Source organism: Furipterus horrens, unplaced genomic scaffold (assembly GCF_987537825.1).
Source record: "Furipterus horrens unplaced genomic scaffold, mFurHor1.1.pri manual_scaffold_11, whole genome shotgun sequence".
NCBI lineage: Eukaryota > Metazoa > Chordata > Mammalia > Chiroptera > Furipteridae > Furipterus > Furipterus horrens.
The window spans coordinates 97,820,139-97,837,486 of record NW_028327181.1 but is presented as its reverse complement, the minus strand read 5'-3'; the positions used below and the strand labels follow the sequence as shown (position 1 = coordinate 97,837,486).

The following is a 17,348-nucleotide window of genomic DNA, read 5'->3' as shown; positions in this document are numbered from 1 at the left end:
AAAATAATCCAGTGGAACCTGTTAGAGTTCATCTGTCAGCCCTGGAGTGGACAAACACTGCCTGGCCTGCTGCCTGTATTTGCGTGCAGGCCGAAAGTGGCCTTTACATTTTTCATGGCTGGGGAGTATTCAGAAGGATAGGATTTCCTGGCCCGTGAATGTCTGTGAAACTCAGACACCAGCGTCCATAAATGCGGAGCCGTTGGCGTGGAGCCCTGTGCGTTGCTCCCCCGTCTCCGGGGCCGCTCTTGCCCGTGAAGGCAGGGCCGCCAGGCCCATCCTGCCAAACATGCCACCTGGCCTTGCACTTGCGGCGGAGGTGCTCCTGCCTCTCAGCCTTTGAAGACCTTTATGCCGAAGCTGGATATTCACTAGCTCACTGGGCCTTTTGTATTTAATGGGAAGTTTGGTAGTAGAGGGTAAAGAGTTGGATTGCAAATCATTTGTTTAGATTTTGAATAATGCGTCTGTAGGCAAAGGGGTTTCTGAGTCAGTGAATAAAATTTAAAACACTTGTGAACACAGTTCCCGAGCTGTGTCTGAGGTCCCCCGGAGCCCCAGAGAGCTGTAGGGTATTTTTAGTTGTTGAGGAAACACGGCGACACTCGGCATTTCTTGGCCACTGCAGACCGCTGGTTCTGGCGGTTCACCGTTCCACGGTTGGGTCGCACTGCGGGTCTTCTCCTGGAGTCCCGTCTTTGTGCGGCCGGTTTGGGGGGGCTGCTGTGCGGACCCCAGGGAGCGAGAGCGGCAGCGTCCCCTGTGGTCCCCAGGCTGGGCGGCGCCTGAGTGGGGCTCCCGTCCTCACGAGGAGTACCAGTTCCCCCTCACTTGCTAGGGTGTTGTTTTTTCAAATGGTTGCTCAGGTATTGGGCCTTAGTTTGCTAAGTACTGTTTCCTGGCCTTGGCACACCCTGAAAAACTTACAGAGAGGCTGACATTTGGAAACCTCTGACGTGGAGCACCATGCGACAGTGCTCACGGACACATGTACTCGCGAACCAGTCAGAAATGTCACCAGTGATGACTCAGGACATAAGTAAGCTGAAAGCACGAAGCCCCCAGGCGTTGTCGGAGCTGTCACTCCTGAGCTCTTTCAGAAATGTGACACAGTTGCCCAGTGCAGGCCTGGTTTTCTAATCTAAAGGAAGATGCAGAAGGTGCAGTGAATCAAACATACTAGATCATACTGTTTTTTATGTGAAAGCTCACTAACTCTGTCAGCCTATTAAACTGTGTTAACAAGTTTCCAGGTGGTCTTGCCAGGAAAGTCTTCCTTTAAGACATAATATCCGAGAAGACCTTGCAAATCAAGGCTCTGCTGTGCACAGCGGGTCAGCAAGGCCAGAAGGACTCGTCTCTGTCTTTAAGCAGAAGAAACTTGACCCCGCAGCCACCCTCCTGCTACGCCTTCTGCCTGCAGGGAGGTCGGAAGGGCGGGCTTGCTTTAACCACACGCACAGGTGCCCCGTTTCAGGAGCTGCAGGTGCCCTTCCCGCCGGGCACGGCTCTCCGCTGCCTGTCTGGGCCTTAGGCGCTGGCGCCAACGCTGAAGCCACGGGCTCTTCGCGGAACTTTGCAAAATATTGATTGATGTGTAATCTAGGACTCAGGACAGTTGTCAGCAGGACCCGTGGCTGGCTGTCATGCGTGCGGTGCGAAGTCACACCCAGTGAGGGGGCAGTGCGGGGCGGGGGCTCCGTCAAGGGAAACTTCACGGGTGGCGTCTCAGATCGTGGCTGAATGTTGCCTGCTGCTTCTTTGTTCCTTTCCTGGTTTTTTCTTCTTTTCTTTTTAGCACTTGTTTCTGGGACCCAAGAGGGTTAGGAAAGTTTGTGGTAGAAAATCTTAAGGTGGCCAGAACTCTGTTTGGTGCCAGTTTGTGTTGTATTTGGGAGGAGACCATTGGGACCGGCGTGGGTGCAGAGCACCTCTGTCCCACCTTTAATTCCGTGTCTGCTGGGTGTCACTAGCCTGAGCTGTCTTACCTTACTTATGTATTTACTTCTTTACTTGCTTATTTATTTTAATTTTACTTATTGATTTTAGAGAGAGAGAGAGAGAGAGAGAGCGCGCAACATCACTTCGTTCCATTTACTGATGCATCGCTGGTGGTGTGTTGTCTGTGCCCCGACTGGGGATCGAACCCTCAACCTTGGTGTATTGGGACGATGCTCTAACCAGCCGAGCTAGCCAGCCAGGGCTAACCTGAATTATTTTAAAAGAAAACCCTACTACTGTGTGGTGTGGGTCACTATTGAAAATATTTCAGTGTGGATAAATCTATGGAATTAGAACTTTTTACACGTGAAGTCTTAATTTTGCTGGTACTTTTCACCAGGTTGTTTAGACTGTGTCCCTGCTGCCTGCTGTGCGTCACCTGCGGGTCAGCTGAGGACAGGGAGTGAAGGTGAGCCCCGTGTGGCCGGAGGGCAGAGCACACACATGGGCGTTAGCCGCGCGGCCGTTCCCTGCCGCCGCCTGGCACCCACTGGGCCCCTGAGCCCAGGGGCTTTTCCTAAGGGAAAAAAAGGTATTTGAGAAGAAATTCTGGTTTCTTCTGTCCTTTAACAAACATATTTCATGTTTAGAGTCCAAAGGAGTGGGCACGTGAAGGAAGAAAGCTGTGACAGGTTAGTGCCCAGTCTTCAGCTCACTCCCCAGTGTCTGCCCGGCCCTCTCAGTGGGGAGGACGGAGGCGCTGACGGCCCCTTCCCCAGAAGTGGGTGTAGCTGGCTCACAGCACTGCGTGGCGGCCCTGGGGGGCGCTGTCTGAAATACTCGGTACGCAGGGTGTGAGCTGCACAGCTCCCACCTGTCCTTCCAGCTCTGACTGTGCCGTCCGCGTTGTCACCACGGTCACACTCCAGGGGGAGAGGTCAGGGGGACCGCTCTCGGGGTGGCACACACGGGTGCGGCACACAGACGGTGTGGCCCAGCACTACACCCTGAAACCTGCACAACCATTAGCCAGTGCCGCCCAGCAAACGCAGTGAAAATAAAATTAAAGTAGAAAAGAAATGGATCTCTTGACTGGGTCGCTCTGGCACCTGTCACGAGTCTCTTGGGTCATCTCTCTGTAGACCTTACAGCACTGAAGGTTGAGATGGCGTCTTTTCCAGACTGACCGTTACCTCTGGGGGGCGGGGGGAGAACACAAGTGTTTGAGGTTTTCTAGGATGAAAGTCATAATTTAAACTTCACATGTGTGTGACCTCAGAGGGAATTGGCTTTGGGTTACATCCCGTTTTTTTTTAGATTTTCTTTTTAGCCTCAGTGTAACCCTGTTTCCTCGCTTGCTCCTGCTGTGGGTGCCCCGTCTGGCGCCCTGACCTGGTGTGTGGGGACCCCGGGCGGGGCTGTGCCCTCGCACCCTGTGAGCGTGGGTGCCACCTGCCATCGTCACTTCGCTCCTAGGCTTGTGCCGCTGTGAAATAGCCAGTCTGACTGGCTCGTCAGTAAGTACCTGGGTGGTGAAGCATGTCGTCGCTAACTGCACTGTAACTTTCCTTAGAGGGCTCGGTTTTATACACATGTTCACCGTGACGGCACGTTTTCAACAGCAGCGTGCGCTGAGTGGACCTCGGTGTGCCAATGGGCTGAGGAGAAGTTTCTCCCCATGCCGGCAGAGGTGCAGTCAGAAGCCCACGGAGGACTGAGCTGGGGTGAGAGGCGGGGTCAGGGCCCCCGGGCGCCGTGGGCCGTTGTCGCGTGAACAGCTGGAGTTCGCTCAGGTGTTTGTGTGTTGCCGAGCATCAGCAGCAGACCGCGTGCGTGGGGCTGTGCGTGGGGCGGCCTGCTGTGCGCGCCCAGCTTCTGAGCCCCCGGGGCGCTGCAAGCCGGCCGGCAGCTGTCCCTGCCGTGCGTGTGTCCCCGCCGGCTCCCTGCGGGTCTCGCTCCGCTCCCCACTCAAGAGTGGCTCCTGCTCCCGGTCCTGCTCTACAGCTGCCCGCTCTTCCAGGCCCTGGGAGATGGGCGTCCTCACAGAGCCTTCTCTGAGCGCCCCAGCGCGGGGGGACTTCCCCCTGAGTGTCTTCTTTTTTAATTGAATTTTACTGGGGTGACATTCGTTAATAAAATTATATAGGTTTCAGGCATACGAGTCTAAAATCTCTCCCTGGATAGCTGAGCAACTTTGTCGAGATGTTTGTTGACGCCCGTGTTCTTTCTGTTGGCCTCCTCCGTGAACCGGTTTTACGCCTCTCCTCTCCCCGTGGCCTGGCCCTGTGACCCCACCTTCGTGGTCTCTGGACTCCCAGCACCGTGTCTGCATGTGGTGGGCCCCGCGCAGAGATCTGTGATTCTCATAGTGCATGAAGTATAGAATTTTCACTCTAGGGCCCTTCGGTCAATTTGCCACATTTTCTTGACACGTTGTATTTTTGTTTCTTTGAGCCCCTGGCAACTTCGAAGAGAGACTTAAGGCGTAGTTGGGGTTTCCATGTACTGACCGGTTTTCCGGAGTAGAACCAGGTTTGTTTGTAACTGAGCTGCTGGTCACATCTCGGACCACAGACTGCCCAGGCTGTTCCAGGAAAAGCAGCTGCCCGAGTCTGTTGGCTGAAACGAACATGCGCGCAGTTTAATTTAAGGGTAGGTTCTTTAAATGGAATTTCTTTTAAATGGGTTTTCCTGGCAGGATGCAGTATTAAGCTCGTTAATCCTTAAGTTGAAATGTCTTCATTAAAATTTGGTTTTCTTTCACACAGTGCAAGCTTTTAATGTCAAAATTGCATTCAGAGGTTGGTGAACAACTGAAGGTGCTCCTGCCGGGCTCCCAAATTGCAGGCTCCGAAGTGCTTTTGAAAGACGAGGAGTGGGCGCAGGAAGGTGGCAGGCGGGGGCGCTGCGGGAGGCCCGTCGTGTTTTTGTTATTGAAACACTTGTTATGCTGAACAAAAAGAGCAAATGATGACAAGAGCTGTGTCTCCTACAAAAGCAATTTCCCTTCTAAGAGGGCACATCAAAGAACACGTCTGCCCCTGAAGAAACCACTTCTGGCGGAGTTCGCTTTGGCCTGTTCTCGCTTCCAGAAGTGCTGAGTGTGGTCAGGACATGACTTGGTGACGTTACAGCGAGTGTGAGAGAAGACAGACATGTGGAAATCTCTGCTGCCCTTGGGCTGCAGTGGTCTGAACCAGGGAGAGCTGAAACGCGGGGCTCCCCCTCGGCTCTCGGGGGGACTTCTTGGGGGTGAGAGGGAGGCGGAAGGCCTGCTAGTGTGCGCTCCATGGCAAACGGTTTGAAAAACAGGGAGCCCCACCTAAAAATCCATGTTGCTGGCTTCTCGGCCCGCACCCCCCAGAGCCGCAGTGAGCCGAGCTGGGCAGGTGGCCCCGTGAGAAGGCGTAGGGCCCTGCCAAGGTGCACACCTGGCCTGTCGCCTTCGTCTTAGAGCTTCGGGGAAACCTGAAATGTGTATACATTTTATAAAATATGACCATGTCGTGTCTGATCAGTTCATTAGTTTACATGTGGACTTCCCGCCCCCTGAAGTTTCCTTTTCTTAGTAACAATTTCCCCAACTTTTTGAGAAATTTCTATTTTTAAAAACTTGAAAAGAAGTGAACACCCGTATACATTTCACCTAGATGAATTTAGCTCATCGCTGTATCTCTTTCACACACACACACCATTTCTTTTTGCAGAGCCATTTAAAAGTAACCTGCTATTGTAACACTTCTCTAAATAAGCATGTGTTGCCCAAGAATAGATACTCTCGTAGATAACTCATCATTACCACACCCAGAAGTTTAGCATTGATAGAAAAACATTATTTAATATGTAATGCATGGCCACGTCTCCTTAAATATTCTTCATAGTCATTTTTACTTTGTTCTAAGAACAGTGCAGCCCTGGCTGGTGTGGTTCAGCGGATTGAGCGCCGGCCTGTGAACCAGAAGGTCACCGGTTCGGTTCCTGGTCAGGGCACATGCCCAGGTTGTGAGCCAGGTCCCTTTCCCTCTCTCTAAAATTAAATTAAATTAAATTAAAAGAACCAGTGCAGCATTGCATTTGCTGGTCCTGCCTCTCTGACTGCCTTTCTCCTAGACAATCCCCTGCTTTTCTGTCTGTCTTTCAAGACACTGACATTTGTTTTCTTTGAAGGGTCCGGGCTGGCGGTTTTGTAGAGTGTTCCCCAGTTCGGAGTTGTCTGGTTACCGCCTCTTTTCTGTCGGCATCGGCTGTGTGTGGCCCCGTCGTATCATGTTGGGTTGTCGGCTTGTCCTGACCTGAGTCGTTGGGTCGGGGCGATGTCTGCTAGATGTTTCCACTGTGAAGGCAGCGTGGGCCCTCTGTGACTACTCCTTTCTCCCTCTGTAAGACTGCGGCATGACCGCGGGGCACTCTGAGGTCCCTTCCAGCAGCCACCTTGCAGCCTCCGCCGCTGCCCCTGCCTGGGTTGGGTGTTGTAAACTGGTAGCGACAGAACAATGCTTTTTCTAGTTCTGTCCTTATGAGGTGACACTTCCTGCAAAGTTTGCCTCCCTTCCCGTTTTCCTTGAGTATCACTACCTGGTTTATAATGCTTTACCATCTTTTTTCTTTCTGGGGCTCAAGTTATCCCAGGGTTGGTGAGCAGAATCCCATTCAGGTCGGTTCCTGTGGCCTCCTGACAAGTTCACATCAGATTATTTGGCATTTCCTTGTTTCCTGGTAACAGATGCTTCAGGCTCACCTTGACCTTTCCTGGTTCCAGACTTGCAATCAGCCATCTTTCCAGGAGGATTCCTTTTCGGTAGAGAATGGTGTTTAGGAACCAGGGTCTGGACAAGTTTGCTCTTTGCTGCTGAGCTGTCACTGCTCTAGGTCCTTCCTGTGGGTAGAACTGGACACGTATGGATGTTTTGTTCTATTTTTTAAGATTTTATTTATTTTTTTAGAGAGAGGGGAAGGGAGGGGAGAAAAAGAGAGAAACATCGATGTGCGGAAGGTCCATTGATCAGTTGCCTCGCGTGCCCTCAACTGGGGACCTGGCCCGCGACCCAGGCCCGTGTCCTCACTGGCAATGGAACCCATGACCTTTTGGTTCACAGGCCAGTGCTCAGTCCACGGAGCCGCACCAGCCAGGGCTTGATGTTTTAATAAGATTGGAATGCTTTCATTTTTTTCAGAGTCTGCAGAAACTTCATAGGTTGTAGTTTGTGCTGGGAAACTAGGGAACTGGTACCTACAAGGATTTCAGAGACTAAAGTTCATGTCAGCTTCTTGCAGTCTGCCTTTTCCATAACCCTCTAGAAAGTCCGGGTGCTCTGTGCCAGCAGTATGCAAGATTCGTTAACCTTCCGTATCTCTGAAAGATAGGCCACAGCAAGTGAGCACAGAAACCAAAGTCTGGACTCACCGGTTTGTTTAGTAAGTTTTTATTCCATAATTCAAAACATGTTTATTAAACAACATCTTTGTTTTAGTCATTGGGAAAGGTCCTTCTTCTCCTGGGGATTCAGAGATGGGACTTGGTCTCCGCCCTGTGGCTGAAAAATGCGTCTGGTGGCAGGTGACTGACACGCACCAGAGCGAGCGGGGAGGAGGGCAGGTGCCGGCTGACCGCTTTTTATACCATCAGAGCTTTGGGGAGAAGCAGGCCGAGCCGCCGGGCTGGTCGCCCCGCAGCCGCACACCCTGAACGGGCATCTGTTTGCGGCTCCCCGGGCAGACGTGCAAATCTCGCAAGCCTGCGTCTGCGGGGGCGGCTGCGTTTACTGGGAATGGAAGGTTTTTACTGTCTTAAATGCAGGGCTAGGCTGTGCGGGCCATGCCTCTTGCTGACTGCTGTCTTTCAAGAATTTAAGATACTGCAGGCATTTTGAAAATGATCTAGTAGGTACGTAAGTAGGAGAGATCCCAGCTGAGGTTGTTTCTTGGTAAGTGCTTACTCTGCCCGTGATGTAACTTAAAAAGAATTGTTTTTGAAGCCTGCGTGTTCTCGGTTCCTCAGAACGTCACAGGGCTGGAATGCCTCGCCCAAAGCCAGGTCTTTAATGCAGCGCAGCTCAGACGCCAGCTGAGGCGGTTCTCAGTGTCGGCGTGTAGGACAGATGCCAGTGTTCTCCCTGGGCTTGTCCGTGTGCCGTACTTCACACTAACACGTTTGAGGGCCTCATCGGGACCTAGTTGTGGTGTGATCTGAGCGACTGAATAAACTTCTTAAAATGTTTATTATAAAATGCATTAAGAGACAAATATTGTGTGATTTGTCAAGATTATAACAGGCATGGGACTCAAAACATACTATTTGAGTGGAGGAAGGGAGTTCAGCTCCCAAAGTGAAAACATTTTGAAAACAAGCATGCTTGTCACCACGTGGATTTTGCCTCCCTCCCAGACCGCCGCGTGCGAGTTTCCCCTCCCCCTCCCCCTGCTGGGTTACATCAGCTCCCCGAGGGCCAGGCCTTCTGTTGATCTTGGTCACTGCCCAGTAGGGACATGCCCTGTCACAGTGCCATTGCGTGCTGTTAGAGCCCTCCCCTGTGGGCTGTGGGTCTCTGTCTGCACCCCAAGGTTTCCTCGAAGACGCACTCCTGGGTTCTCTCCCCTGGAAGTGCTCTCCCCTCTTGCTGACAGTACACAGACCCTCCCACGCGTGGAGGCCCCGTGCCGGCGCAGCCTCTCCCACGAAGCCTTCCTCCAGGCTGAGTGTGGCCGCTTTTCTGAGGTGGTTGCAGCACTTGCTTGTTCTTAGGTCATCCCGAGTTCCCTGCCCCCTTCCCTGCTGCCTGCTTCCCCTTCCCTTCCGCCCTGCTTCCCGCCCGCCCACGGTGCTTGGCATGGCTCCCGGCGAGCTGCAGGGATCACGGGGGTGTGCGGCGGCAGCGTGCGCTGGTGTGGCCCTGTAATGTCAGGAGGGAAGACACGCCGTGCACCGGGGAGCCGAGCACTCCTCGGGACGGAGTGGTGGTGCCAGTCCTGGGGGGGGGGGGGGGGCGTGAGCTGCCGGCTCTGCTGCTCTGCGGGGTCTCCACGGCAGCTCCCGTGATCTGAGTCTTGCTTAAAGTCTTGAGGGAACGTCAGGAGGCTGCTCCCTGAGGGCAGAGTTCGTTCAGCATGGTGGTGTTCCAGAAGCGCTTGCACCTTGTTAGAGGCAGAGTCAGGGCCGTCGCTGTCATTTCCACATTTTCATTGATCTTTTTATCACCGTCAATGTCCCCCTTAAATCTGTGCTTGGTCGCGATTAAGATGGGAAGTCACAGTTCCCCCTCGCCACCACTTTTAGGGCAACCTAATGGAGGAGGGACATCTGTCAATGCAATACGAGCTCAGCTGGCAGCCCCTTCCTGTAGAGCCGGAGCACATTGGTGGAGGCCAGCCTGGCTCCTTCTCCCAGCCAGACACTTGTCATCCTGCGTCCCGGGGCTTCCTGTCCACCTGCCCCTGTGAGCCCCTGGATGGCCTCGGTTGGGGAGGGGAGGTCAGCAGCAGCTTTGGTTCCGTAACCTGCACAGATCGCTGCTGCAGAGCAAACTCAGCTGGTCCCTGTGTGTGCTTCTGAAACTTTGGACAAGTTACATAAGGTCTGTCCAGGAGGTATCCAGCCATGTGGTACGAAAAATACATTTATCGAAGAAGATACAAGAAATATTGTACATAGGACAATGACACCTCAGTCCCCTCCAAAGTAGGCACCTTGGGACCTCACATAGTTCTCCCAGTCAGCCGCCTGTCGTACTTTCCTGAATCTCATCGACGGCCTAATACCTCTTCCCTTTCAAAGGGGATTTTAGTCGGGAAGAGCCAGGAGTCGTCAGCCCCAAACCTGGGCTCCGTGCCCATTTCCCCCGATGGAACTGTCATGGGACTCTGCAGCTCATCTTCACAACCAGGATATTGATGCTGATGCTGCCAAGGGACAGGACACGTCCCAAGTGTCCCACCTGTTCCCTGTTACAGTCACACCCACTTCCCCCCAGCCCTGCCCTCCTTCGCCCCTGGCAACCACTAATATACTATTTGTCCATTTCTATAGTTTTGTTATTTCAAGACTGTTACAAAAATATTTGAATCTGTGATCGTTTTGAGTTAATTTTTGTTACAATTTGATGGGTTTGCAGTCTCTCCAGGGATGCTTGTTGAAAGGCTCGGCTTCCCCCACTGAATGCCTTTGCACCTTTGTCAGAAGTCAGCTGGGCCTGTTCGTGTGGGTCAGCTTATGACCATCTGTCCACTGATCTGTGTGCGGCTTACATGTAGTAAGCCTGAGTGCCGGTTACAGCTGTTCCTCCCAACTTCCTCTCTTTCAAAATTGTTTTAGTTCTTTTGCCTTTCTGCATAAATTTGAAAATAACCTCGTTTGTAGTCACAGATAAAAATCTAGCTGGGGTTTGCGTAGAATTATGTGAGACCTCTGTGTCCACACGGCGAGGACTGGCCTCTTGAGTAGGTCGAGTCTTCGGTCCATGGACATCGAGTGTCCTTCTCGCTCCTAGTGAAGGCCGGTGACGGGGAGGCGCAGGCGGCGGGGACGGGTCAGTGAGAGGCGGCCTGGCTCCAGGGAGTGTCAGCAGCACGCCGTTAATTCCTCTCTTCTCTGCTGCATCCGCAGGCCTACGAAAGGAGGTTCCCCACCTGCCCCTTGATCCCGATGTTTGTGGACAGTGACGTTGTGAACGAATTCCGGAGTGAAGACGGGGCTGTTCACGTGATAGAAAGACGCTGCAAGCTGGACATAGACGCACCCAGGCTGCTGAAAAAGGTGACCCTGGGCCCCGAGGAGACACCCCCGCCAGGGTGCGTGGGGTGTGCAGCTTCTGCCACGGTTGGGTGGTGCTAATGAGTCCTGTTTCTCTTTGTTTCTTTTTTAAAGATCGCAGGAGTTGATTATGTTTATTTTGTCCAAAAAAACTCACTGAATTCTCGGGAGCGTACTTTGCACATTGAGGCGCATAACGAGACGTTCGCCAACCGGGTCGTCATCAGGGAGCACTGCTGCTACACCGTGAGTACCGCCTGCGGCGATGCGCGTCTGTGCGCTGCGCGCGGCGTCCTGTGTCGGCCGGGCGCTCCGTCGTTGCCCGCGGCGGAGCGGAGGGGGCCCGCTGATGCCCTGACCCGTGTGTGTGCCTACTGCTTCACTGTGCCGCCTCTTTTCTGAGACGTGACTCGAAGGACCCACAACGCTGTGGCCTCTAAGGGTGGCACCGTGCATTGGTCTGCCCTACAGCTTCACTGCTTCCCACCGTTCCCAGAACTTCTGATCCCCTCCTGGGTCTCTGCTTCTCCCCAACCCTCCTGCAGAGTATGAACACTGACTCCAGAGTGACCCACTGACCGTATGTCCCATCCCGTCACGCTGTCCCCGGGCGCAGACCCCGGCAGCGTCTCGGTATTCCGCTCAGAGGAAGCCCTACCTCTGCTGTGCTTGTGCACAAGCCCCGCTCCGTCTGGCTGTTCTTGATCACAGCCTCCCTTAAGGGCCTCTGCTGCAGGGCCCGCCTCTGCCGGGAGCGCTCCGCCCCAGCCCTGCGCCCGGCTCCCGCCCTCCCCTCCTCTAGTCTGTGCCCAGATCTCGCTTCTCGATGAAGCCTGCCTCCCTGCCCTGCTCCATCTTTTCTTTTTTCCATAACACGTCCTCCAACAGTGATACAATGTCTTACCTATTATGTTGGCGACTGATTGTCTCCTGCTGCTGCCTGTGAGCTTCCTAAGCCGGGCGCCTTTGTCTTGTTCGGGGCGGAGAGCACTAACACTGCTCAATGAACAGCGAACGAATGAATGAACCAGGAGTGAAAACGAGGCGCTCTCCCTGAGAAGCCGTGTTTGGAATATTTTAGAAATATTATTTTGATCTTTTCATGATTTTGAACCTCTCTATAATTTTTCCATCTGCTGCTTTCAAGCTAAAAACGTTATTAGTAAAATAAGTGTTTTCTTCTGGTGGCCAGTTGATGGAGGAGCAGACAAATGACATTCTCAGCTGTTGGTTAGTTAGTGGGATGTTTTCTCATTTACCTACAGGTGCACCCTGAAAATGAAGATTGGACCTGTTTTGAACAGTCTGCCAGTTTAGATATCAAATCTTTCTTTGGTTTTGAAAGTACTGTGGAGAAAATTGCGATGAAACAATATACCAGCAACATTAAAAAAGTGAGTCTGTCCTGGGCTTTATAAAGCAAAGGGTGGCAGGTGTCCCTGGGGCGATTCGAGCCGGCAGTCTTTTGGGGAGGCTGGGACTGGGGTGGGCAGGGATCCCAGCCACTCCTCCGAGGGGAGATGTGCTGCCTCTCCCGGCGCCTCAGCCCCCAGGGAATGGAAGGCTCGGGTTGGGGAGCTGAGGAGGAGCGCGCCGCCCCCAGCCGTGGCGTTCCGGGCGTGGGCTTGCCGGGCAGGTGCGCGCTGGGGCAGGGCAGGAGCAGCTTGCTTGCAGCTGCAGCCCCGGGTACCCCCTCAAGGCCTGCCGACCAGGCAGCGCTCAGGGACCCCAGCCCCAGCCGGTTAGGGCGTCCGCCGCAGAAGAGCCGCCCCCTCAGGGTTACGCCGCTGCTCTGGCCGGGGCGGAGTTTGAGTTTGGGGGGCATCGGTGTGGATTCTGAGTGCTTTTTGAAGGCTCCTTTTATTTTTGAGGCTTTGGAAAGCATTTGGATTGAGACGCAAGAGCGCAGATTGAGTGCAGGAGTGGTCAATCAGGGCGTCAGTCAGCCATCAGAATGCTGTCCCTGTAGATGCTGTCCCTGTAGATACTCTTTCTAGACCTTTGCAGAGGAGGGAGTAAAACGTGAAAACCAAAACGCAGAGGCAGCTGACCTTTCTCTCTTTGTTCTAAAGCCATTCTGTTCTTAGTTGTGTTATAAACCCTGTGAGGGATGAATAATTCGAATGTTTAATATGTGCCAACTTTAAAATTGGTTTTGTTTTAAAGGGAAAAGAAATAATTGAGTACTACCTTCATCAGTTAGAAGAAGAAGGCATAACGTTCGTGCCCCGCTGGACGCCCCCGCCCCTCGCGCCCTCCTCCGAGACGTCCGCGTCCTGCCGGAAGCAAGCGGCGTCCTTGGCTGTCGTGGTCCCTGAAGCTGCTCAGAAGGAGGGGCTGAGCAGCGAGGCCCTCAGCACCCAGAGCGGGGCCCCTGAGCCCGCCGCGGGGACCCCCGATGGTGGGTTCATCCCGAGAGCAGGGCCGGCCAGTGACATGCATCCCTTTCCTCTCTGGCGCCTCCGCCTGCTCTGGTCCCCTTAGGACGTGAGCTGTGGCGGAGGCACCGAGGGGAGCTCGCTGCTGGCCCTCTCCCTCCTGCTCAGATAGCACGGTCGTCTGGTTTGTTCTCACACTGAAGAGCTAGCATTTGTTTTAATGGGCAGGGAGGGTTACATGAGGTTAGGGCAGCCGGAAATGGTCTGCATTCATTTCACGCAGTTGCAGGCCCCTTCAGCGAAGGTGAGATAGCAGCTAATGTTGCTAACATAACTCTGTCGTCCTCACTTTTCACGCTCACCGTGTGTTAGTGCACAGCCAGGCGCCTTGTGAACACCCCGTCGGTGATGGTTCCTGGGGGGCAGGAGACACCCCACTGGGGCCCAGAGGAAAGGGGTGACTCGCGCCCAGTCCCCCGGCGTGGATGGCAGGGCCTCCGCTGCTGTGCTGTGCCGCCTTTCGTATGTTACACACACGCACGCACGCACGCACGCGCACCTTCTGTTCCTCAGAGTGACACCTATTATCACATAAGAAAGCACAGGAGAATCCTGTCACGCAGGAGCTTTGTTGGGCTGTTGGTTCCACCTTCCGCTACGCTCCTCTCCGCAGCTAGACCGTGCCGTTTGCTAGCTTTCAGTGGGGGCAGGTGGCAGGTGTGTCATTGGCTTGGGGATACGTTCTGGTTTTGCACCTTGTGAATTTTTCTTTGCTGTACTTTATACTTCACTTTTGCAGTTTACGTTATCTTATCATGAAAAAGGTTTCTTGTATTCTTGAACACGGCCCCATTCGCGACAGGTTTAGGTCCCTTTGTTTTCTTGCGCAGTTTTATATCATGTGAGTCCCCTTGACATGACCTGGAGTTAGAAGTCGTTAAGTATCTGGCAGAGCTGTCATCCTGTCATGAATAGTGTGGAGATTTTGCAGATAGAGGTGATCTGCTGACAACTAGCCAATATAATAGATTCAGCAAGTGTACCCGTGGCTTGGTCAGGGATTTGATTTCAAAGGCTGTCCTTGAGGTGTCCTAGGGTGGCTGGTGCCCGTCTGCTGTCCCTGTGATGTCCTTGAGTTTGTGGACCACACATCAGCTTCCCTGAGGCTCTGGAATACTTCAGGTCCCAGCGTTCTTGTTGTAAATGACTTCCTGTGACTTCTGTTCCAGACAAACTGGACGCAGACTACATCAAGAGATACCTGGGTGACCTGACCCCCCTGCAGGAGAGCTGCCTGATCCGCCTTCGCCAGTGGCTCCAGGAAACCCACAAGGGCAAAGTGAGGCTCGGCTCCGTGTGTGGCGGGGCTGTCCGCGGTTACTCAGCGTCCAGGCCCCTTTGCCGTGGCTGGGACTGTCCCTTCCCATCTAGCAGGCATTGCATCTCTGCCTCTGTGTGGTGCCAAGTCCCTGTGGCAGGTCACGGGCCCTTCTGAGTATAATTGGCTGCGATTTTCTAGGTTCTGCAGTTATTGTGCTGGAAAACAGTGGCGTGTACAGAAGGTTTGGAAGGACTTCACAGACTGTTCGGGGGTTAGAAGTGTTTGTGCTTTGCCTTTGAGGTTTTTGGTAGAATTTTAGCCTCCTAAGGAACCAGGTGTTACGATAAGCCTCATACCATGGGGACCAGCAGTGAACAGAGGCACATCTGTGTGTCTTGCTCACTATTGGCATCACTTGGTAAAGAGAAGCGAGGCATCGTGTGCAGCTGCCCCTCTCTGACTTTGCCCGTCTTGGTCACCGGAGCCGGGTCTGAGGGCTCAGTGTCACCTGTTGGGAACACAGCCACAAGCTCACTGGCTGCCGTTTGCTGGGCACTGACGGTATTTGAGACACTGCTTTCAGGTCTGTGTGGAGTACTCCCAGCAGCCCTGGGGGGCGGGCATGGTTTTCATCGCCCCCGTCATACACGTGGGGAAAGCGAGGCACAGGGACGCTCAGTGACCTTCCCCGGGTCTTACAGCTAGTGAGCGGCGGGGCCGGGCTGCACACAAGGCCGTTTGGCTCCAGAACCCACATTCTCAGCCACCTCCACGTCACGGGGCCCTTCCTGAGCGATGCCGTCGGCCCCGTTTCCCCAGGAGGCTGCACCGCCCACCCTCGGCTCCTCTGCTGTGGGCTGGCGACGCGCGCCAGTGAGCGCGTGGCCCTGGGGGATGGCAGCAGGTCCGGTGGGGCCCAGACCCGGGCTGGGCCTTGTGTTTTACTCAGGAGGCAGCCCGTCGATGGCCGCCGGTGGCATCTGTCTGGAGGGGTTCCTGTATGTTGGGAACGCCACCACCACTAGCAAACCCAGCACTTTTCTAACCTCTTAAAGACGTGCGCACACAGGAAAGTGCAGATCGCAGCAGTTCATAGACCAGCTCCGTGAATTTTGAAGCATTTGATGTTTAAGAAATTGATGCCTCGCTGTGCTGGAAAGAAAATGGAATACTGTAAAGTTTATTCAGACTAATAATAGTGCTGCTTTCCTGAGGTGTTAAGGCTAATTTTCAGTAGTACAGTAATGCAGCCCCCTCTTAATGAGAAGCGAGAGTTTCAGAGTCTCGTTCCCTTGGTAACGTGCTTTTCTTCCCTTGGCACTTCTCACATTGCTTAGAAGCAGCCCTCTCTCTCCGTAGATCCCCAAAGACGAGCACATTCTGCGGTTCTTACGGGCCCGGGACTTCAACATTGACAAAGCCAGAGAGATCATGTGTCAGTCCCTGACCTGGCGAAAGCAGCACCAGGTGGACTACATTCTGGACACCTGGAACCCCCCCCAGGTCCTCCAGGACTACTACACGGGGGGCTGGCACCATCATGACAAAGGTAACGGGACAGGGCCTTGAGGACCTGCTCAGAGACAGGCTTCCCCAGAATTCAGTGGCCCTTGCGTGTGTGGTCCCCCCACCTGAACAGACTGATGCCTCTTTCACCACAGCGGGCATCACGTCTGCCGCCCCCTCACCCCCCCCAGAAATGGCCCCATGAGGAGGAGGAGGGGCTGGGGCTGTTGGCTGCTCCCTCAGGGCTCATGTTGCTGTTGGGCAAGTTACTTCAGTTCCTTCCCTTTTTCTTTTTCTTTTTTTTTTAAATCATAGCATCTCTTTTTTTAAAACATTATTTATTTGTTTATTTATTTATTTATTTTTAGAGAGAGGGGAAAGGAGAAAGAGAGGGAGAGAAACTTCACTGTGTGGTTGCCTCTCACTCGTGCCCCCTACTGGGGACCTGGAGTGCAGCCCAGGCATGTGCCCTGACTGGGAATCGAACCAGCGACACTTGGTTTGCAGGCCGACGCTCAGTCCACTGAGCCACAGCAGCCAGGGCTTCAGTTCCTTTCTTAATCAGATGGAGTTTTGGGACATACTTAAAAACCCAAAACATTGAAAGCAGTTTTTTCCAGAGCACAGTGCTAGTAAAGGAACTTTTCAGTGACTTCAGCCCCTATAATTATTTGTAAAAATGTGTAGCCAGGATTGTACATGAAAAGAGTGGAGACCTCAGCTCTGTTTGGGGGATTAAACAAAAATAGAAGCCAAGGACAGGGACACCCTTAAAGGCATGGCTTGTGCGCAATTCTTCCGGATCGCTTTATATCTCGCGCCTTTGCAGGGAAGCTTGTGTTGTCACAGGCGCATTCCACGTCCTAAGTCACTCAGCATGGCCATGAACAGAGTGGCATCCCAAACACAGAAGCCACTGGGCTCGTCCTGAGCTCTCTGTCCTGCATCCAGACAGGGCCTTTCAGAACCTAAGTCTCTCGTACTTCTCCAGATAAATGGCAGCTTTATTAATTTTTATTAGGTGCATTTGTTTTTCCATTTTGTGACTCTCAAAAGATTAAAGTCTGGTGGTGCCCTGGCTGATGTGGCTCAGTGGATTGAGCACTGGTCTGGAACTGAAAGGTCGCTGGTTCGATTCCCAGTCAGGGCACAGGCCTGGGTTGTGGGCCAGGTCCCCAGTTGGGGGCGTGTGAGAGGCAACACATCGATGTTTCTCTCCCTCCTCTTCCCTTCCCCTCTTTCTAAAAATAAATAAATAAAATATTAAAAATAAGTTCGGTTGTAAGACATTAACAAATGTGTCTTACTAATGTTGGGGGAAACGTTTTATAAATCTCCTTCCAACAAGATTGGGAGCACGCAGATGCCCTCCGGGCTTAAGTGGAGCAGACCCGGACCTGCACTGTCCTGGGAGTGAAGTGGGCCCGGTGGTGCGTGTGGGAGAACGTGGCTCCTG

General features: G+C 53.4%; 1 protein-coding gene across 1 annotated transcript in view; it reads left to right on the top strand.

Moving 5' to 3' along the window:
* SEC14L1 (SEC14 like lipid binding 1) overlaps positions 1-17,348 on the top strand; it is a 46,662-nt gene that overhangs the window by 20,188 nt on the left and 9,126 nt on the right. The window contains exons 4-9 of the mRNA XM_090257768.1: positions 10,541-10,690; positions 10,802-10,933; positions 11,953-12,081; positions 12,854-13,088; positions 14,295-14,404; positions 15,746-15,935. Of these exons, the coding sequence (XP_090113894.1) occupies positions 10,541-10,690; positions 10,802-10,933; positions 11,953-12,081; positions 12,854-13,088; positions 14,295-14,404; positions 15,746-15,935 (946 nt within the window). The remainder of the gene's footprint in view (positions 1-10,540; positions 10,691-10,801; positions 10,934-11,952; positions 12,082-12,853; positions 13,089-14,294; positions 14,405-15,745; positions 15,936-17,348) is intronic.